The sequence below is a fragment of the Ovis aries genome, chromosome 3 (genome assembly GCF_016772045.2).
Source record: "Ovis aries strain OAR_USU_Benz2616 breed Rambouillet chromosome 3, ARS-UI_Ramb_v3.0, whole genome shotgun sequence".
Lineage (NCBI taxonomy): Eukaryota > Metazoa > Chordata > Mammalia > Artiodactyla > Bovidae > Ovis > Ovis aries.
Window position 1 is genome coordinate 27,829,454 of NC_056056.1, and position 23,422 is coordinate 27,852,875.

At 36.4% G+C, this 23,422-nt stretch overlaps 1 protein-coding gene across 8 annotated transcripts in view; it reads right to left on the reverse strand.

Annotated features, from left to right (window-relative positions):
- WDR35 (WD repeat domain 35) overlaps positions 1 to 23,422 on the reverse strand; it is a 52,511-nt gene that overhangs the window by 17,333 nt on the left and 11,756 nt on the right. For 3 of the 8 annotated variants that reach the window (XM_060411847.1, XM_042245828.1, XM_042245830.2), the window contains 12 exons: positions 22,675 to 22,808; positions 21,632 to 21,797; positions 21,361 to 21,506; positions 18,066 to 18,191; positions 16,887 to 17,072; positions 14,299 to 14,331; positions 13,875 to 13,935; positions 7,002 to 7,146; positions 3,914 to 3,983; positions 2,862 to 2,915; positions 873 to 982; positions 179 to 389 (listed from right to left, as the gene is read on the reverse strand). In XM_060411847.1, coding sequence (XP_060267830.1) covers positions 179 to 389; positions 873 to 982; positions 2,862 to 2,915; positions 3,914 to 3,983; positions 7,002 to 7,146; positions 13,875 to 13,935; positions 14,299 to 14,331; positions 16,887 to 17,072; positions 18,066 to 18,191; positions 21,361 to 21,506; positions 21,632 to 21,797; positions 22,675 to 22,808 — 1,442 coding nt within the window. The remainder of the gene's footprint in view (positions 1 to 178; positions 390 to 872; positions 983 to 2,861; positions 2,916 to 3,913; positions 3,984 to 7,001; positions 7,147 to 13,874; positions 13,936 to 14,298; positions 14,332 to 16,886; positions 17,073 to 18,065; positions 18,192 to 21,360; positions 21,507 to 21,631; positions 21,798 to 22,674; positions 22,809 to 23,422) is intronic. The other 5 variants (XM_060411849.1, XM_004005706.5, XM_060411850.1 and 2 more) reach the window with 3 other exon arrangements.

Here is a 23,422-nt window from a genome sequence, read left to right on the forward strand (position 1 = left end):
AAATGTTAACCCCACTTAAGACCAAATATTTTTGAGTTCCACAGAAATGTTCCTATTTAGTTTCAGAATTCATGCAGCCAACACTAACAAATTTCTTGAAGAAACAAAGGAGAAATGTCCAGGTTTTGGTTTTTGGCTCATTATTTATGCACCATTAATGCTCATTTCTTGGTTTTACCTCAGGATCCAAGTTTCTGAAAACATACATTCTTGTTTTCTCCATCACTGCAAACAAATCAGGATTATCTTTGGCCCACTTCATATCCCAGACATCTTTTCGCTCCAGTTTTAACAACTCGCCAACGACTTGCTGTCCTGTGCTGTCTGTCACTCGAGCATCCAAGTCAAAGAAGGTTAGAACTCCTAAGATGTCGATGATAGCAAGGCGGCTGAAAGCGATGAAATTGGAGGAGGGGGAGAAACAGTAATCTCACATTCATGAGTATAATCACCTATCACCATTCTTCAAAATAACTTCATCAGAACCCAGGAAGAAGATAGAAATGGCTTTAACTAATTCACTTTAAACAAACATTTATAAATTTGATAGAAGACACGGGGTACTTTCCATTTTGCTTCCTTGAGAGAAAAAAGTATCCAAGGGACTAAAGCAACTGGTATGCAAATAACCTAAAATATTACAGTAGAATTTCTATATTTTGCCCAATTAGAGAAAAACATATATATATGTGTGTATGTGTGTGTGTGTGTGTATGTGTTCCTAATAAATATAATATTTAAATACAAATATAGTATAGTAAAACCACACTGGACTATACAAGTTGAAAACAAACACACGTCTTTGCATTTGTTACATAAATAAAACAATCCCAGCGGATGACAGTCTACCTATGGAAAGTTTTCAGACTTACCTAGAGTTGCAATTCAAGGATAATTGGTAGGCTTGACAATCAAGGAAATATTTTTGAATCAAACCAACGTTAGGAAGACTGTATCTCTGAAAGGTGCCAGATTCACGACTCTACAGAAAATATTTTTGATTACTAAAGCCTATGTACCATAATAACATTAAATTACAACTACAGGTCTCTCTATATGTTCATACATTTGCTTCACATCCAAAGCGGTAGTGTCACAGTGAATTCTCAATTCTGATACTGATCATGTTCTGAGTACATATTTACCTCCTAATTTAATTAAAACCTTTTTAAAGTGGCTGAAGATGATCTAATATTTTTCATGTAATATCCAAGAAAAAAAGTCAGAAACCTAGTTCTTTTTAATATACAAAGTCTTATATCAGATGGAAGACATATCTAGGGTTATTTACAAGTGTCTAGGTTAATATTCAGGGTACACTGAAAGATAACATATACAGCACCTACTGAACTAAATTTCATATACATGAAAAATAAATATAAGACTACCATATGAATACAGTTGTCACTGACAGTCTGTGTTGTCATCCTTTAGCCATCTATATGATACCAGTTCATGGCAAAAGGTGATGATCAGAAAGCAGTGATATAGCGAGTACTATTTCAATGTGTTTAAACATAGAACAGAAGGTAAGTTTCCATGCAACTCTGTGCAAGCTTAAGGCTGACAAATCAACAGAGCAACAGACAGCGAAACCCTACTGTGCTTGGGGCCATGGCAATGGGAAAAAACAGGAGGCTGCCCTCAGCCCACTGTTCCCTCTCCCTTTCTACCAGGAGCAGCTCTCTCCTCTGCGCATGCTTCTGCAGAGGGCCTGTCAGGAAGACTGGAGAGGGCAAGGGACTGGTAATGAGGGCAGATATTTTTTTAACCTACAAAAGACAGGTACAGGCTTTAAAAGATTTCATATATTGAAGTATGCAATCAGATTTTGTTTTTTAAAAAGTAGGTCCTATAACTTTGAGTTTGAAAACGTCATAGTTTTAAAAGCTTTTTATATTTCAACAGTGGATAGCTTTCAATGCAGAAGGTATCTTTACCACTAAAATTTTTGCTAGTATTAAAACTGTCTGAGTGTTTCTTATAGGGAGACTCTCTCATTTAGGAATTAAGTCCATTTTTATGGTTGATCTGACTTGCATTTTCTTTTTATTTTTTCCTGCAAATGTCAGAAACACAACTAACACAACCAAAAAACGTGCTGTGTAACAAAGAATATAAAAAGAAAAGACTCTCTACAGAGCTGACTGTAAGACAAACTGCTTAAAACATACACCAAATTCATTTGGTGAGAAAAATGAATACTATGTTCTTAAGATTTTTCCTCCATAAACTTAGCTAATGTCTAAAGAATGTAACTAGAACTGGAAATACACACACTCAAGGATCTATTTACATAATTCAAACTTAATGACTCTACCAGCTTTACTATATTCAGCATTTATTTCTAAAATCACTATTTTCAAATTTCGGAGCTCAAGAAGAGACACTATAACATTGATACACTGATTTTATTTGAAAAATTCAGCAAAAATTTGCCACAGACTTCTTTATTTTATTGGCTAGTAAACACACTACCTCTTCATTCTAAGTCTTACGAAAACAGCTGAGCCAAAGCACTTTTTCTCCAGTACAAAACAAAGCAGGCTACATAGAGAGGAAACTTTCCAAGACCTACTGCCACCGTCCAATCTATTCCACGTTGGCCAATCTTTACAGGGCTCATTCAACCCAGTGACAGACTCTCCCCAGCTGGCCACGAGTCTACTACCTTCACAGTTATTTTTTGCAAATGATTAACAATTTGTGAGGCAATCTTTGAAACTTTATTTCTTTTGTTGGACCTAGTAAAACTTGAGGTGCCCACAAGATGAGGTTCAAATCCAAAACATATTGCTTTGCCCTGTTTTCACCACTTAAAAGATTACTGTTCATAGAATAAGGTTTTTTTAACCACTTACCACAATCAATGTCTTATCAGATGCAGTTATGGCACAAATTGGATCCCTTGTGCCCTAAAATAAATCAATGTTACTCTTTATCAAACATTTATTGAATAACTGATCTGGTATAAGGTGGTATGCAATTCACCAAGAATACTTCAGCTATTTATTTATTAACCACTATTTACTTACTGAGCACCTACTATGTGACAGACACTGACGTGCTGGAGATACTCAGATGTGATCTTTGCCCTCAGGGATTACTCAGAAGTCTAGTGGGGAAAGTGGACCCAGCGCCTAACGACAGTACAGTGTGATCAGAGCGGAGGTAAACACAGGAGTTTCGAGAACACAGACGGAGGAGCCTAAACTTCACCAAAATGGGAGGAGAGGCAAACACTTGAGCTTAGTCATAAAAGATGAACATTCAGCATGCCAAAATAAAGAACAGGTGAATGGAATGGCACTGTTACAACCTGGATGGATCTTTATAAAAATAGCCATTCTCAAAAGGTGACACGCTATATGATTCTCTTCACAGGACATTCTCAGAGTGACAAAACTATAGAGATGGAAACAGGTTAGTGACTGCCAGGGGACAAGGATGGGGGTGGAGAGTGAGTACGAAAATGAAGAAGCAGCATGAGGCAAGCTCCTTTACGGTGATAAAGTTACATAAAACTACACGTGAAAACTAGTGAAAACCGAATAAGGAATTGAGTTGTAGTCTAGTTCACAGCATCATTACCAATGTCAGTTGCCTGATTTTGATATTATACTACCATTACATAAGATGTCACCATGTGGGAAGCTGGGTAAAGCGGTTTTATGTGCTATTTTTGCAACTTCCTATGAGCCTAAGATTGTGTCAAAATAAAAAATTTTTTTAAATCAAAAGAAGAAAACATAGCAGATCTAGAACAAGTTGAATAAGAACAGAAATTTTTAAAAGAATTACTAGAATAATATGCTATTCACCAGAAACAAATTTTTTCATGTCTCAAAACAAAATTACAGTATCTCCAAATCTATGGATATTAACATTTGCTGGCACTAATAAAATCACCTACTTGAATGGCTTTACTATAATCAAGCACCCCATCCAATGATCCAGAAGGAGTATCATCAACATGATAAATTCTGGAAAAAAAAATTCAAATTTCAATGACAGTATAAGTAAGGTTTATACTATTTCATGATCTCTAGAACAATTAAAGGATTGGATGACACCAATGAATACTGTTATTTAATATTAATGTCCTGATTATTTTAAAGAGTTCTTGACACAGCTCAACCTTATAAAGGCAGAAACGACTGATCACGTGTTTACTAGTTATGCAAGCGCCATGTGCCTGGAAGCTGGGACAAAACTATATCTGGACATTGAATCACAGATTTCCAATAAATTTCAATAAGCTGCAAAAGGTATTTCCCTTACTCTCCCAAGGAACATCGGTCAGGAACAACTTCTAAAGCACCAAGTGTCTCTGTTGTTTCTCCGTAACAGAAAAGGAATTTCTGTTTTTCCATATGCTTTTTCCTTTTTATCGAGATGCTTAATAAAAGTAAAACTTAAGTGTATTTGGGAAGCTCTAGTTAATGGGATTTTCGTTCTGAAGAAAAGAACCTTCCCCTAAGCTTCCTGCGTTATGAAAAGGCACCACCTCAGGTGTACCACCTCTAGGATATCTTTACTGTAACACTTGCTCACACCGCAGTATCACTGCTAGTTTACTTGCTTTTAGGCGGTGATTTTCCTAGAGGCAAAGACTGCATCTCTAGTGCCTGCCACACACTGCCAGGCGCTCTATAATGTCTGCTGAAAAAAACAGTAAAACAAATGGAGGAACAGAGTAGCCCTGAGGCCCTGTGCAAGTTATTTAACTTCTCTGAGCCTCAATTTCTTTGTCTGTAAAAGAAGGCTAAAAATTTGCCCTTTGCAGGATTTTTGAGAGGCATAAATTAAATGATGTTTGTAAAGCACACATGTACAGAGCCTGATCCATAAAAAGGAGTTTGAGACCTTGTAGCTGCAATATAATCACGGGAAATTAAGCCATTTTCTACTTTTAAAATATCATTAAATCTTATCATTGTTAAATTGAAGTCACATTTGTATTTTCATCAATATAATAAGGAGATCGAATGTTAAATAAATATAGGTGACAGAACTGTATGAAACACAGGAAGGTATACCAATTTAGAGATAACCATATTTCTACTTTTTAATACATTTCCATTAAGTACCTACAGTTAATAACTCTACTTAGCTGTCACAAAGTAAAAGTCAAAGATTAGAATAGGAGGTCTCTCAAGAGATCACCTGACCCAAATCCCTTTATTAAAACAAGTAGGGTGCTACAAGAAACGCCAGTCTTGAGTCAAGGGGCTCAGAGCCAGATAAACCTGACAGTATGTCCCATCTCTGCTTATCCAATCCTCTGATAAGCAGAGATGGGACCTCTGTGTCTCAGTTTCCTGAGAAACAAGAATAATATGAGTACTGACAAGACGTACCAGTATCTGGCACGCAAGAAGTAACAAGAAGTACTCAATCAATGCTGGCTCTTCTCACCATCGCCAGCTGTATTTTACAGATGACGAAACCAAAGTTCAGAGACAACTGGCCCAAAGTCATTAAAACTAGCAATTATATTCCAGACAGAAATATAAGGAAATGATGCCCTCATTATTTAAACAAAAGCCGGATCACTTTAGCTCACTCATGGGGGACGCTCACTCCGGGGAGAGGCTAGACTTTCCTTCCCCAGCCTTATCCTAAGGTCCACCTTCCCCACAGACTGCAGGTCTCCTGTTATCACTGCCACGTCTGCCACGTGCTCTCCCCAAAGAGGCCAGAAGCGATCTGCATTGAGTCTCTCAGGACTACCGAGAAGTCACCAAGGACTCTCTTTCAACTGTTGTGTTTGTTTTTTTTTTTTTTCTGCTTCCACATGAATTCACATATCCAAAATACTTTTACTGGGGTTATATCGCCTACCTTAGCACACAAGTGAGTCATAAAAGGAAGGGAAGACTGCATTAAGATCTCAAGTAGTTTGAAGGAAAATGATTTGAAAAAAGCAACCTGAGATTTCTGAAAAGTCTGCTCGCTGCCCACCACCAACAACACAGGCCTGCGCCTTCATTAAGAATCATCAGGTTAAAATTACTCAACCAAATGCTTTGCTTAAAGGCTCAGAATAACAACAAAAGAGCAACAAACATGGAATGTCACTAACAGAGACAACATAACTTACAAAACACAGTAAATGCACTGCAATACTTACTACAAAGAATCCCTCCATCAGGGCTCCTAATTTCTCCATGTGGTAGAGTCATCTTTACCCCCACTTGTAAGAAACAGTTCCAACCCCCAGGCCCCTGGAATCCAGGGCAAGAGAAAGAAGGTGAGGCACCAGTTCTGCCCACCTACAGACTTTCTCAATATCTGTGTCTAAGGACCTGCCTCTCCTATGATGATTATAACAATAGAATCATCCCACTTTCCTGGAAAAACCTCTACCACTAACCCATAGGAATGAAGTTTTGGTTAGACATTTAGATTTCAATTGAATAATCACGTTTCAGTGTACCATTACAACTGTAATATGACGAGAGCAGATGAGTGAGAATATCCTTCCTTATAAAAACACAGGCTTCCGGTCTTTAAAGGCTTTTTTTATTACACCATATGCTACTTCTCTTTAAACACATAGGGCTTCCCTGGTGGTCCGGTGGTTAAGAATCTACCTGCCAATGCAGAGGACACCGGTTTGATCTCTGTTGCAGGAAGATCCCACACACCACGGGGCAACTAAGCCCGTGAGCCACAACTACACACATCCGAGAGCCTGTGCTCCACAACAAGAGAAGCCTCTGCAATAAGAAACCCATGCCCTGCCATTAGAGAGCAGCCCGTTTGCTGCAAATAGAGAAAGCCTGAGTATAGCAACAAAGACCCAGTACAGCCAAAAGTAAAACTAATTTTAAAAATTTAAACACACAAATCTGAAAGATATTCAAATTAATGGAAAAATATTATTTCTAGTAATCAAAACAGTTTACGGTTCTCAAGCATGACAATTTATAAATAGCTGTGTCTGATTCAAATGTGATATGGTTGAGCCACTAAAAAATGCGCATTAAAAGATATACCTTTCTCTCCCTTCTTTCCGAGAACGGGTGATCTGATTAATTTCCAATGCTGTAAGCTTCTTTGCCACACGATATTGCCAGATATAAAATGCTTCTTTTGAAGCTGCTATCACATGGGTTTTGGTCATTGTAACAAATAATGGCACTATTAAAAAGAACAGAAAGACAATTTGGTTACAATTAGAATCACAAAAAGTTTGTGCCGCAAATAACTTCAGCGATCATGAGTCCAACCCCTTATTTTACAGAAGGAATATTCCAAACACAGTCTGAGAAATCAGAAGAGTCAAAAGCCTACAGGACCATACAAAAATATCAACTCAAAAGGGATCAAAGACCTAAATACAGAACTCTTAGAAGAAAACTTATGTGTAAATCTTTATGACATTGGGTTAGGCGATGATTTCTTAAATATGACACCAAAAATGCAAGCAATAAAAGAAAAAAAAGGAGATAAACTGGACTTCATCAAAATTAAAATATTTGTGCTCCAAAGGACACCATCTAAAAAGTGAAAGACAATCCACAAAAGGAAGAAAATATTTGAAAATCAAATATATGATAGGGAATTAGATCTAGAATGTCCAAATAACACTTATAACAATAATATATCACAATAAATTAAATTATTTATTTATTAGTATCCAATTAAAAATTGAGCAAAGCATCTGAATAGACATTTCTCCAATGAAGATATACAAATGGCCACTAAGCAAATGAAAAGAGGCTCAACATCATTAGGCATGAGGCAAATGCAAATCAAAACCACAATAATACTTCACATCTACTAGCATGGGTAGAATCGAGATGTCAGACAATAATGAGTATTTGCAAAAATGTGGAGAAACGGTAGGAATGTAAAACGGTGCATCCCCTTTGAGAAACTGCTTGGTAGTTCTTCAGAATGGTAAATACGGAATTACCATGTGCCCTAGCAATTCCACTCCTAGGTATACACCCATCATTAATTTAGAAAAAGATATTCTTCAAAGTTCCTTCTCACTAAGAATATATTCTCTTAAACATCTTTTCATCTGTTCCATTTCCTAGTGAATATTTAATTAAATTTCCACTGTGTACCCTTTGATGAAATAGAAAATCCATCATAAACAGACAAAGAAACAGAGAATTAAAGATATAAAATAACTTGCCCAAGGTTAGTCAGGCAAAAATAAACAAAATACACGATATAAAACGAAATACACACATTCACATAAAACACAGAAAAACAAAAAACTCATAAAAGATCATTTTAGTACCTAATTTCTAAATTCACAGTTAAAATGGCACAAAACATATTTTTCAATTCACAAACACTGTACAAAGCAATCACTAATAAAGTCAGGATAATGGGAAAGTGTTAATAACAGGCACCATTTATGGAGTTCTTATGCTGTGTACTATGTTTGGTCGCTCAGCTGTGTCCAACTCTTTGTGACCCCGTGGACTGCAGCCCGCCAGGCTCCTCTGTACATCAGGGATTCTCCAGGCAAGAATACTGGAGTGGGTTGCCATGCCCTTCTCCAAGGGATCAAACCCATGTCTCCCGCGTTGCAGGCAGATTCTTTACTGTCTGAGCCACCAGGGAGTTCTTGCCACAGTACAAATAAAGGACATTTAAGGCAGTAAGAGACATAGGAACTGAACAAAAAAATTAGAAACTAGACTGATGGTATGGTGTTAATTGAATAAACAAGTTGAGATTCAAATACAAAAATGTTTATATGCTAAGTACCTCAGTAAGTTGAATTATATTTAAAAAAAATTTTTTTTCATTACAATTGTCACGATTTCTCTATTCAAAATGTGTACCAACTGCTACCAAACTCTAGAGGGAGCAAGGAGCCTTCCTTTAAAGAACAGCTGGTTGGAAGGCAGTCCTGAGAACAGTGGCAGAGCCCCAATTCAGGGGGAGCCCTGAGTGAGACGAAGGAGCAGGCCACATCCAGGTTTTGCTCAACTTTCGCTGATCCCATCTGCACTAAATCATAAGATATCTGCTAAATATTCAGCAAATTCTACCATGGATACTCTGACACAAATTAACTATTATGCCTTTAGTGTGATATGAAGTAAGTTCACAAACCTTAACTGTTTTCTAATACAGTGTTTCCTAAGCATATAAAAGCATTTTTAACCAGTGCTTAGCTACAATTAAAAATTATATTCATGTTTCCACTGACGTATATTGTCACCCTGCTTATTTAACTTCTATGCAGAGTACATCATGAGAAACGCTGGGCTGGAAGAAACACAAGCTGGAATCAAGATTGCTAGGAGAAGTATCAATAACCTCAGATATGCAGATGACACCACCCTTATGGCAGAAAGTGAAGAGGAACTAAAAAGCCTCTTGATGAAAGTAAAAGAGGAGTCAAAAAGTTGGCTTAAAGCTCAACATTGAGAAAACGAAGATCATGGCATCCGGTCCCATCACTTCATGGGAAATAGATGGGGAAACAGTGGAAACAGTGTCAGACTTTATTTTGGGGCTCCAAAATCACTGCAGATGGTGACTGCAGCCATGAAATTAAAAGACGCTTACTCCTTGGAAGAAAAGTTATGACCAACCTAGATAGCATATTGAAAAGCAGAGACATTACTTTGCCAACAAAGGTCCGTCTACTCAAGGCTATGGTTTTTCCAGTAGTCATGTATGGATGCAAGAATTGGACTGTGAAGAAAGCTGAGCGCCGAAGAACTGATGCTTTTGAACCGTGGTGTTGGAGAAAACTCTTGAGAGTCCCTTGGACTGCAAGGAGATCCAACCAGTCCATTCTAAAGATCAGCCCTGGGTATTCTTTGGAAGGAATGATGCTAAGACTGAAATTCCAGTACTCTGGCCACCTCATGTGAAGAGCTGACTCATTGCAAAAGACTCTGATGCTGGGAGGGATTGGGGGCAGAAGGAGAAGGGCACGACAGAGGATGAGATGGCTGGATGGCATCACCGACTCGATGGACGTGAGTCTTGAGTGAACTCTGGGAGTTGGTGATGGACACGAAGGCCTGGCGTGCTGCGATTCATGGGGTTGCAAAGAGTCAGACACAACTGAGCGACTGAACTGAACTGAACTGAAATAATCACAAGTTTATGATTAGCTGAATTTAAAAGTTAGTGGTTCACAGCAAGTCAAACTTGGGATTCAAATCACAGGCACTTGCTTTAAGTTTGTGTACACGGTCCATCGTTCAGTCATGTCTGACTCTACACCCCATGGAGGCCTTAGATAAATTACTTATTCCAGCTGAACCTTGGTCTGCTTACTGTAAATTGAAGATAATAATATTACCAACCTTAGAGAGCTACTTGAAGGATTAAGAAAGAAATAAATATAAGCATAGTATAGCATCTGGCATAGAATACATAATTAATAATAGTAATTTTAAATGCCAGTATTTACTGAATTTCTAAAAATTATGCCAGGTATGTTATGTAATTATATTAGCATATAATTAATGTATCACATATATAATTCATCCCTACCCTGTAAGGTGGGCACTATCATTATCCCCACTTAGCAGATGAAGAAACTGAAGGATAGAATGGTTAAATAACTCACTGAAGTCACACGACTAGAAAAACAATAGAAGCTGGGGAACAAACACAGCCAATCTGGTTCCAGAGTCTGTGTTCTCACCACTATGGCAGACTGCTTCTCCTTAAGGGTGAATAACTGTTAGATGTGGTGGCTATTAGTTCTGCTTTTTATAATAAAACTATATAAGCTCACTAGTCAATACAACAAAAAGCAAAAAGATATATGAAATGTGTTCTTTGGAATCATTATGGCAGCAATTTTGGCAAATTCATATGCATAGATAATGCTATCTACATAAATTATGCTAGATCTTTATTTATTATCAATCCCATCCAGGTGGTTTAGTTCTTAAGTTTCCTGGAACTAAGCCTCTAGGAAAAAGTTAGAAGACCATATATTGTAATAGATACAATATTTTAGGGAAAAAAACAGCCAGGATAAAAGCAGTCCATGTCCTTCTCAACTACTCAATATCTGGAAAGAAAAAATTTGAAATCTCTATAAAGATTACTGGAAAAAAATGTTAAAGAAAGTAATTACGCCTCCATTAATTGAACCTTGTAACACTAATAGGTAGTAGTTAGTAGCCAAGCAATGATGTAAAATAATTTAAAACCATAATTTAAAACCAACTTGCTTGTAACATTATATTTTAATGCCGAGACCTGAAATAAATGTCTGCATCGTAATGTTCCCCCACTTTCCTACCTATTCATTTCTCAGCCTTTTAAAGACCTGGTAAAGCGAAACTGCACTAAATGACTTTCATCGTTACCTGTCGCTGAAGAGGTATACAGGAGATTTAGTGCATGAGCTACAGGCTAAGATTAGAAAGCCCTTATGTGCTCTCCCCACCATGTCTGCGGCACAGGCACCTGGTACTTTTCAGGCACTTTTCATGCCTTCATTCCTCTGCAAATGCTATTTCCTCTTCTTTAAATATCACTCAAAGAAATACCCATCCTTCAGAACTCAGCTCAAATGAAAGCTTCTATAAGTAGAGGACGTGTCCCTAATATCCACTCAGCCAGCACCTTGCACAATACCAAGCACACAGCAGGGGAGAAAGAGTCACTGTTCAATAGATGAACTATATTTTTAATTCTCTGTTTAGACATCCCACAGGAAATGTGAGAATTAACTTCTTATCACTCCTTGTACCCAGTACAGTACCTGAGACAGTATATGTTTATTGGTGGTTTGCTAAATAAATAGATTCTCTTTTAAATATTTTTATACATTCAATAAACATTTGTTACTGGGCAAGCACAGTGGTAGGCAGTGGGGATACAGAAATGAAACAATGTAGACAGATCTTTAAGAAGCTCAAAATCTTGTAGGGAAAATAGACAAGAAAATCAACAATCACAGTGCAGAGGAAGTACTTTGGACAGAGCACACAGAAGGAATTGAGGGCTTAAAATAAGAGGCCCCCCAAATGGTATCTGGCTCTTATATGTTCAGTACAACAGAACCCTATAAACTAAACTTTATATAATATATAATAATATACAACATTCTTTTTCAAAGTTTCTACAGAGGCTTTCAGGAAGAGTAGATGACAAAAATTATACTTCCTAGGACAATATCAGTTAAATACTTTTTTTCGCTTCAGCCTCCAGTCCTCATGAAAATTTGGCATAAAAACTTTAAAAAGGAATTTTACAGGATATGTATGAAACAAAAATGTTGAGTCTTTGGCTGGGTTTACTGCAGACCAGTGAAAGAACTGCTTGTTAAAATTTCAGCCAGCAAGACCGCAAAATAAAAAAGTTTCAAGACTCAAAAATACAAATAATCATGCCCTCAAGCATTTGCCATTTTTTGAAGGTAGAGGATTTACATCTGGCTTTATTAAAACACAGACTGCCTGTGATTAAAATTACTTTGAGGCTAACCCTATCATCCGTATGATTCTATATTAAAACTTTTGATACTAAAAAGAAAAAACATAATCTGAAGATTGACATAATTTATCCTTTATATTTAAGACATATTTTTAATAAATAGAAGATATTCATGTGGTAAGAGTCTGCAACAATTTTAAGCTAAAGAATACTAACATTCACAAAGAATACTACCATTAACGTACATATATAAATATAGAGAAACATATAAACAAACCTAACAGTGAACATAAGACAAGAAGTTGAAGTTTCAGTGCTTAAAAATGAGCTACCGAGACCCTAAACATAGAGTATAAAATCTCTGAGACCAGCTAAGTATTTTTCACTGGTGGCTCAGTAAGTAAAGAATCCCCGCAAGGCAGGAGTCCCCAGTTCAATCCCTGGATCAGAAAGATCTTCTGGAGAAGAAAATGACAACCCACTCCAGTATTCTTGTCTGGAAAATTCCATGGACAGAGAAGCCGGTGGGCTACAGTCCATGGGGTCACAAGAGTCAGACACTACTTAACAACAAAACCACCAAGTCTGTTTTACATTTGCTTGTATCAAAGTCCTCAGCAAAATACTTAGAAGGCAGAGTTTAATATTTGATTGTTAAGGCTCAATGCATAATCTAAAAAAAAAAAAAAAAGACTAATTCTCAGATTGAGCAAATAATTCAATAATTCAATGGGTTTTCAATTTTTGAAACCTACTATTTTTTTCTAACACCATATCCAATAAACTAGTATACGCTTAAAAAACATTATTTTGGAAGTTATAGTGAAATGGCAACAAAATATTTGGTAACAACTTTTGACAAAATACTAAGAATAAGATTTGAAACTTTTATGGTTACTTGAAGAGCTATTAGAGGGAATGATAGATCTAAAGCAACAAATGTCTTCTGAAAACAAAACGTCAGGAATGTTTTTTATGTTGTTCCTATTAATAGACTGATTTCATCAGAAAAATCTGGACAGGGAAAACTCTCTTCCACAAGCAGCTAAAGTGTTCTTTATGGAAGAGAGGTATTTACAAGCAGTTTATTAGTAATAAGAGTGGTTTCATGGCAAAATTCTTTCTATAATCCTCAGTTTATTACATACTAATCATCACACTGGATACCAATCCTCATACAATTATATTTCCCATTAAAAGCAAATAATGGCAGTATAGCAGTCATGAGATTATTGTGAATTCTGGAGTAAACATAATTATTGTACTAATCAGGGTCCTTCTGAGAGTGAAATGGGACGTTACTAATGATTTTACTATGACAACAGGCATAGGCTGGTACCGAACCTGAACCAAGCACACTAGGAAGTATGCTCATCCTTGTTTTAGAGAATAACACCCTAGTTAATAATACCACTGTTACATTTTAAAATTAGTTTACAAATATGACTTGAATAAAGATGGAGTAAACATTAACATTTCCTTACCAAGATCAATGTATTTGGGATCCAGAGGTGTGCCAATAGAATTACACAGAACTAGAACAAACTGTGAACAAAGAAAACAGAAAGTATCAAAACCCCTGCTTATGCACAATAAAAGAAATAATGCTTAACAAACCATGTTTCTCTCTTTTTCAAGTATCACTAACATAGAAAGAATTGATAAAAATTAAATACAAAGAATAGCAAAGATAATCTACAGCACAAAGTAAAGAAATATAAGCTAAAATTAAACTAAGGCTGATTTCTACATATAGTGGAACACTAGTTTTTAAGAGACCATTTAAGAAACACAAGTATACTGACTGCATTTCATTATTTATATTTCTAAAATTGCTGATCAGCTATAACTTCAAAACTCATTTTTATCCTATAACCAGCTAATATAAAGGCTAACTTAATTTGTTACCATTGCACCAAATGTTTCCATCTCGTTCTCCTCCTTTGAAGCAATATATAAATGACATGAGAAATTCAGAAAAATTCAGTTAATTCAGGAAAAAAAAACATTATCCAACCCACCGAAAATAACTTAAAATGCTAATGATTAACATATACACAAATAATTATCAATGATTCCTATTAGGAAAAATAATCAAGCATCATGTATACTTTACATAAGATAATGATAATTTCATTTTTTGCTGTTAGTCATCTTCTCCATATCTAGTACTAAGAATACTATTTTACACAGATGTTTTTCTGATTAGAATAATATTTTCAAACAAGCCCATTCTCAATGTTCTATTTATGCACAGATGTTTTCTTTTCTCAGTGTCTCAAAACTTGTTTAATTTCATAAACTAAATGGTAAAATACCATGATTTACTCTTCCACTGCTTACTTACTGCCACAAGATACAAGTGCTTTACATGCTTATCATTCACATGCTCAGCTCATAGTTTAAAGAACCGAATGAGACTTCTTACAAAATCCTCCCAACTTCCCATTTCTTGCTGCCAAGAGTAATTACTTTCAGCTCCTGTAATTCACTCTTTCGATATTTACCTCCACAAGTGTAAGTGACGTGTTTACAGTGCTGCTTCTTGCTTCATTTTGTTTCAACTTGCAACATCATGCACCACTACCCACCGGAAAAACTAAGCATGCGACCCTCTTCACCCTTCTTGCCCAGCCTCCCACCTCACATTCTCACCCCTCCATCTTTCCACTATCACTTTGTTATATCAGAACTTAGGGCTTACACTGGTATTACAGTTCAATTTTTAAACAACTTTAATTTTTTTTATCAGTGACTACATTATTTTGACTCCATAAATGCTATTCACGCTGAGTCGGTACATGATTTATTTTCCTCTCAAGCAAATTTTGCTTTCCCTGTTGTGGATAATTGCCTTTATTTTTTTCTCTTTGCTTAGTGTTCTCTGTATTTAATACTAACTCAAGTCCCCCGTTATCTCCCAGTTGCGTATGTCTCCCCTCAGGAGCTCAACCACATTAAAGATTGTATTAATTTCATCTTGAATTTCTTCTGGAGCCGCGTGGCCTGCTCTCCTTTGGTGATCCACTCTCTCAGCACGTGCAAAACTGTCAGCAGGTACCACTCCTCACCACGGTCGCCAGGTGACCTTGTTTCTTCCTCTTTCCTGGTTTTTCATTTTGATGAACCATATCCTGAAGTCCCTTCTGAAGTTAAGGAAGCTCAGAAGGTAAATTGTTGGTGATATCGTGCATCTAAAAATGTCTTTATTCCACCCTTGTATTTAATGAATTGTTTACGTAAGGTATGGAATTCAAGGTGGGAAAACATTTTCCCTTCAGAATTTTGAAAGCAATTCTCCAAGGTATTTTAAGTTGACAAGTCAAATGCTAGTATGATTCCTGATCCCATGAAATCTGTTCTGCAACCAAGCGGGAACAGAAGATTGGGGCAGGATTCATTTAACTGCCTTCTTTTCAGCAAGAGTCCCTCTACTCCTCCCTATGCTTAGTGCCTCTCGGTGCAGAGACTTTTTGTGTCCTCTCTGGAGAGCAAACCAGTCTCCCTGGGAGTGAAAAGGGCAGCTGTTCAGAGGCTCAGAGAGGGAGGGACTCTAGAAATCTGCTTCTTTATACACCCTTTTCATTTCCCCCCAAAGTACTCTCCTGCATACTCTCTTTCTCCTACCAGGTACCACCATCAAGTCCCATGTCTCTGGGATTCTGTGATACAAACTGGTTGCTTTTTTCCTTTCTCCACTGGTGGAGAGAGGATTCCACTTTCCTGGGTCTGCTAAGGTAATTACCACTAATCCCCCTACTCTCTAAACTCCAAAATTATATTGCTGTTTCCTCACCCTTTCTGGTCCCTGAAGGCTTGTGGCTTTTTAAAAAATACCTTTCCCTTTGTTTCAGTGAGTTTCAGGAGAGAACAGAGCCAAGTGTAACTGTTCAAATGGCTGCTTTCAACTAAAAATTCTATGCTTTTTAGTGGGATAAAATAATTTATCAAAGACACTGGTAGTCCTTTTCTGAAAAATGTGCATACTTCTGCAAATATTTAAATGGCTAGCAGACTTTTTAAAAGGGCATTATTTATATTATATATTTTATGTTATGAGACATTGACTTTTAAAGCAATATAACTCCACATAAAAGTACATTTCTGAATGTCAAAACTACTCAAATTGTTATAAATGGCCACTGTTACATAATTTCTTGAGCCTTTGTACTAGACATCTGGTTTTTCATTTTTACTTATGGAATTTTAAATTGGAAAAGGACTGTGGCATTTTTAACATATTTCATAGACAAAAAGCTTCAGTACCAGTCAGTATAAACTGCCAATGGATTAACTGATCAGAGAAAAAAATCAGGGGACAGAGAACCAATGGAGCCACAGAACTCTCCAAACAGAGGTCTAGACAGACCTGGCCAATAGACCCAACACTTTCTGTAGCCAGCAGAAAGGCTATGCTTGAGAAGATAGATAACTAGAGCCCAATTCAGCCAAGTAGATAAACCCATCTAAGTTTTAAGATATCAAGGAACACCTACCTGAGGGTGATTTTCGTCAGCTTTTGTTGCCAAAATGCAGAAGTCTCCACAGGTAGTAATAGAAATGAGACTCTTCACATACTTAACATATTTGTCATTGTTTTTTGTATCCCAAAAGGTAACACAGTACTCTGGACGATCACGTCTGGTATAAGCATAAACTACGGTGTTTGAGCAATAACCCCACTAGGAAGAAAGGAAGGAAGAAGGAGGGAACAGAATGAGGGAAGTGGGAGGGAAGAGAAAGGATGAGAGAAATAGCAATTAATGTTGGGAAAGCCACACTATTATATTTTCTTCCTCTAGAAATATTGCAGGTATGTGTTTTATCAGTGCTGACAAAAGGAATCCTTTAGAAATAGAAAAGACAGGGACGGAATATGCAGCTTCATATCTCTTCTCCCTAAAATAACAAATCTAAAAAGTAATAAACACAGTTTTTTGTTTTTTTTTAAAAAAAAGCACTGCAAAAATAAATTGGGCTTAACTTTCCTCATTTTAATTTGTAAGATTTAAGCTTCATTGGTGAAAGTTTCAGATTTTTCAATAGTCAATAATAGCCGTGTGGGGGACAACAGCAAGAGTGATCCCTTCTGAAGTTCAATTCCAAGTCCTGAAGCCAAAACTCAAAGACAATTGCTTTGCCGTTTTTCTCTCATCCACATTTTTTATATTTGTTTTTTATCAGAGTAGCATATGCACACAGTTTATAGTCAAATAATTCTGCATGGTTTATTTAACACAAAACAAAATGCAGGACCCCCTCTGCCTAATTTCCTCCTCGGGGTAGTCAGTTACAACTCTTTTAGCTGAAAACTGTTTGGGTTTTGATTTCCATATCATATGTGTATTGATTACAGAAATTAGAGCTTTCCCTCTCCTGACAAATTTATACATAAGTTTGGATAAACTGATATTCAGTGTCAACATTATTAACATTGTCTTTACTGCTGTTTCGGGGGGCACACTGACACTCTTAGTACTCTTTATATACAGTATTTCAGAAAAGCTTACTAGTTTACAAATTCTACGCTGTTCACACTGAAAAGCCTCCTTTCAGCTGCTTTCTAAAACAAAGTGGCTATGAATATATACAAAATATAGAGACTATACTTTCAACCATAATAAAATTATATAATAAAAAACATCTTTTTTTTTACAACTGCTCTTAATACTCACCTTATAATCAGGTCGAATATTTGCAAAATATATGAAAGAATCAACAGTCAGTGCAATTTTCAGTCCACCTCCTTCCCAAGATAGTGCAGACATATGCTTTCCAGGAACCTTCAAAGTACCCAGATGCTGAAAAAAAAATTATATTTAACTTAAGTATCACAATTAAATAAAATACCACCTATCACTTCACAAAGACCAAAAGCAGTATAAAAATTATTTTATGAAAGGTTGTTACATACTTCAAATCATTTTCCTTCCATTTTTATAATGAAAAACAAATGTATGATAGAAGAAATTAACAAACTATAGCCAAAGAATTCAGTATCAAATTTCATCAAATCTAAGATGCCAGAGATTTAAATATGCATCTTTATTTTTATGTCCAACTTAGGAAAAAAAAAAACACAGTGCTGCAAGTTAAAATAGGACAACTTTGATTTTAAGATGCATCCCAATTTAGGGTTGGAAAGAATTGTGCTTCTTAGATGCAATGAAATATTGGAGTAGTAAACTCAGACCTTAAGTCCTGCCTCTTATTCAGCCTCCACCCACCCTCAACAGCCAACCAGATGCCCAGCCTTTTGCTTTCACTCCTTTTCTTCATCACAACTGCCTTCTTTCTTGAGTGAACTATCTAGTAGCTTCCTAACTACAATTTACCTTTTGTCTCTTCTTTCATTCCCACCCTTCCAATTCAATCCCTGCTACCATGACTATCATTCTGGAACACCAATACAATCATATCCTAGTCTGCTTTTAAAAATGTTTAATAATTTTTCAAAATCAGTAGCTACCCCCATCACACTCTCTGGAATCGTATTCAATGCCTTTCCCCCATCTGCCCAAAACTCTGTGGCGCAATACCCTACAAGTTAACCATAGTTACCATGTTCTCCTCATGAGGGAACTACTGTGCCTCCATTCCCTTGGCCCATATAATCTCTCTTCTGCCTGAAATCCTTTCCCTTAAGACTCCCCCATCCAACTATTCCTTGTCCTCCTGGAGTGCTCCTATTCACCCTTTAAGATACATCTTAAATATTACTTCCTGCCTTCTTGCCTCCCTCTGTGGTTCCAGAGAATTTAGACAGTGAGGTACTTGGCAGCACTAACTTGCTCATATTCACTTTTATTTCCCTATCCCTTAATAGATTCTTTGGTAAACAAGTGCAAAAAAATAAAAAAAATCTATCAAGCAAATAAATGTATAATATAATCAAATGAATTTCTTTGTATACTGACAGTATATTTAAAGGTTAAATTAGCAAATGAATACAAAGATCTTTTTAATGTAGCCATAGAAAGAAAACATTTTTAATCTATGTGTATTTCACAAAACAGTATACTCCCCAGAATTTTCATAAATTATACTGGTATCCCTCGTTCTTCAGCAGATATGCTCTAAAATCAAATTTAAGATATTAAACTCCATTTTGCCATGGCATCCAATGGGTTGGGGGGGGGGGGTTGTTTTAACCTAGGAGGGTGCACTCTGTCTGTCCTGCTGCCTATATGAAGCCGGAGGAAATAAACAGGCTCTCACAACATGACTCTCGGTACTGACACCCACACTGTGAGAAGAAGACTGCCATCTCATTCTGCCGACATGGCAGGGGATGGCAGCAGCAAGGACGAACAACTGACTTTTAGGAGCACTCACGCAGCACTGCGGTAGGCATTTTCCCACTGCTACCTCCTTTAATGTTTACAGTAGAGTCTTGAGGAAATAAGTTAGCTGAGTCTTAGAGGTTAAGTAACTTCTCTGAGTGTAACAGCACCGTAGAAACAGAGTTCAAAGCCAAAGCCAGGCCAGACGACAAACCCCACGCTCTGTCATCCCCTCCCATAGCTAAGACCACACTGAAAAGACCAAAAGATCCTAGCTCTCAGAATCAAAAGTGAACTCTTCCCTGAGGTTTTCCTTAAGTTGACATCTCTAGCTAAGTTCCTTCCAAGTTCTTCCCAATAACACAGATCCAAAAATAAATACCTCATATATTCACTTATTCAAAAAATATTAAGTGACCAAATACCCCGAGGACTAGGCTAGATATTTTTAATTACAACTATACCAAAAGCCACTTACAGTTTTTAATTTAACACATAACACGGTGATTTGCAAGATAAAGCATATGCGCCTTTGAATGCATGTTACCTAGAGAAGACTGAACTAACAACAATAAGCTGAATAATACAGTGATAAATAAGCCAATGGCAACAGATGGAAATAACCAGCAAAGAATGTGAATTTAAAAGAAGGCTATAAATAATGAGATAACTAGAATTCAGATTTTTAATTATTTAGGAATCTTGAGAATTACGCTTTTGTTTTTCCTTAGCTTTTAGCATCTACCAGAAATATTATTAGCTGATAATGAACAGAGACCACCTACACTCTAGAGAACATTCTACTAGGTAACTTTCAGCATCATCTGACACCACTGTTCACCCTGACAGAAATTATTAAAATACAGAAAAAAAATACTAACATAGTAAAAACAACTGGTACAGACTTTGGTATAGCCAAAAAAAGAAATTATTGAAGTCTGTGGTGAATTTATAAAAACCAACAGGATATCCAAAAGAAACCGAATATAGGCTATGGTTAGAAAATAAAGTAGGTAAAAACTTCTTAATATTAGTTACTAAGTTTTCACTTTCTCAATAATTTAAAATGTACAACATATTAATTCTCCTATTTGATATTTACTAATGCTTTAAGAAAACTCTCTTTGAGAATTATATTAATAGTAATACTGAGAAGGATAGTATTTATTTTTTTAATGTATTTATTTTTAATGTAATAGCACCTAAGAGTCATTCTTAAGATAGATTTTCTTAAAATAAGCAATTATTTCACAGCAAATTGAAACAGAAGTTTGGGAGGACAGACTGCTATGTATATTTAATACCTATCCACATTTAATATATCATGTTAAAACCCCCTAAAATTAATCTGAAACAACTAAATTACACTAAAAACAACTCAAAAACCACCTGTGAAAAAGATGCATATGCGTATTACAGAGAAAATATTCTCAATAACTATTCCCCAGTGATTTCTTACATGAAACATCTGGTTTTCTAAATGTAAAGATTATAACATAAATTCCATGATAAAATGAAGACTTATGAGGATATTAATCAAAGAAATATACCTGATAGTTGATCATTTTTATTTAACATGTCCCTTTCAAAAAAAAGTGACCCTTCCTCCACTCTTTCTTCCCCCACCTTATTCACTGGATATTTAAGTGGAAAGAAAGAAAGAGAAAATCTTTAATGAGACATTTACCTCACCAAATGGAGTATAAAACTGCACAGTGTTTACATCTTTATCCTGAGTGATGGCCTTCTGGGAGCCTGCCACTGCTAAGACGCTGCCAGCATGGTTCCACTGGATACTTACTACATACATGCCAGTATCAATTAAAACAGGATCTAGTCCAAAACAAAAGGAATTATGGTAGAATATTTAGCCAAGAGAACTTTTTATAATCTTAAGAACAATTTTTTAAAATATTTTTTTAATTCTCCACATTTAAAAAAAAAGAAAAATTACATACTTTGGTCATTCTCATGTCTCATTATTTGGCATCTCCCATTGTCAAAACAGATGGCGAGACAGGGGCAATCTGGCTCCACGTAACCCTCTGTGCCGTGGTACCAGTGAATTCCAGCAATGCTGACTGCTCCAGTGACATTCACTAAACAATTCAGCTTCATTTTCACCTAAATAAAATCAGTGAGCTAGTATTTTATATTTGAAAACAGTAGTTTGATTAGTGTGAATAGAGTATTATTATAGAAGGCACACTGAAATGTGAAAATCTGGTTTTGAATGCAAGCTCCTTACTGATTCACCAACCATGGGCAAATCACTTCACCTGAGTTTCAGTTTTCCCAATTTGTAAAATGAGGATTAAAAAAAAAAGTTTAAAAAAGTTCATAGAGTTTTATGAGACTCAAATGATCAAAGGTATACAAAAGTGCTTTGAAAATAGCAAAGTGTCAAACAGCAAATAGAAATATGTAGATATTGGTTATTATCACTTCCACTGAGTGGATTCATGTGATGTCTTGACCCTGACTAAAAACAAATCACCCCATAAGTAAGGTCAGAGATCTGCCATAGCTAGATCTCACAAAGCCTGAGCTTTCCTTGAGATTCTATCCTAGCCTATTCTATTTTGCTTTCTTTCCAGGACCTGATTTTTGTCCCTTACTGTATAAGCCTGCCATCCTTTCGACAAGCTTTAATACCTTGCTACAAAAATATCTTTGGTATCTCATGTAAACTTCAGCTTTGGATACCAGAAGACACAAAGGTTAACTTCACATCATCCTACCCATCATTCCTCAGTTTCAACACACTGCAGTTTTGTCCTTTCCGGCTGCCAGAAAATCAGAACTAAAAGCACTAATTTACCTTGAAGCAACACAGAATGTTTTCTCAATAAAACAAATTCAGGAAAAAAAAAAAAACCCTGAATTAAAGACTATCTTGATTACACAAATTATCATAATAAATAAATGTGTGTATACATATTAAAATGATATACAAAATAAGCATACAAAGTTGTAAACATAAAAGTATATATATGCGTACCATAAAATTCCCTTGATTATCATAAATGTGTATCTCTCCATTGGCCATTCCAAAAAGTAGGGCTTTACTATCTGCAGACCATGCTACATGGCATAACTGCACACCCTTCAGGTCTTTTCCCCAAATGCGATTCCCTAAAGCAAACATAAAACATAATTATTTCATTAAAATTTCAAGGTCACGATTCTCTAACAACTGCTCTAGAAATCTTTGTTTCCCTAAAGGGCTCTCACATTCTTCACAGCATTTATTCAGTCATTAGATCCTTACTGAGCACCTACTATGTGCCAAACACCCTACTAAGCATTTGAAATAGCAGCTGTTTCCAACTCTCTCCCTTCTCTTCTAAATTCTGACTCAGGACCTTACTCCCAATTAGCAGAAGAATTCACCTTTTACTTTGGAAAGAAAATAAAAGCTTTCAAAAAAAAAAAAAACCCATTCCTACTTCCAAACATTCAGAACACAAGTGAATCCACACTTACTCTCTTTCTGCTTTGCCTCCTAATACAAAGGCAGAGGTATGTCCCCAACAAGACACCAATCTAAAGTGAATCCCTCTACCTTTCTCTGATCTAGTCCGTCTGACTGCCAATGCAGGAGACACAGGTTCAGTCCCTGAGTCAGGAAGATCCCCTGGAGAAGGAAATGGCAACCTACTCCAGTATTCTTGCCTGGGAAATCCCATGGACAGAGGAGCCTGGTGAGCTACAGTCCATGAGGTCACAAAAGAGTCAGACACGACTTA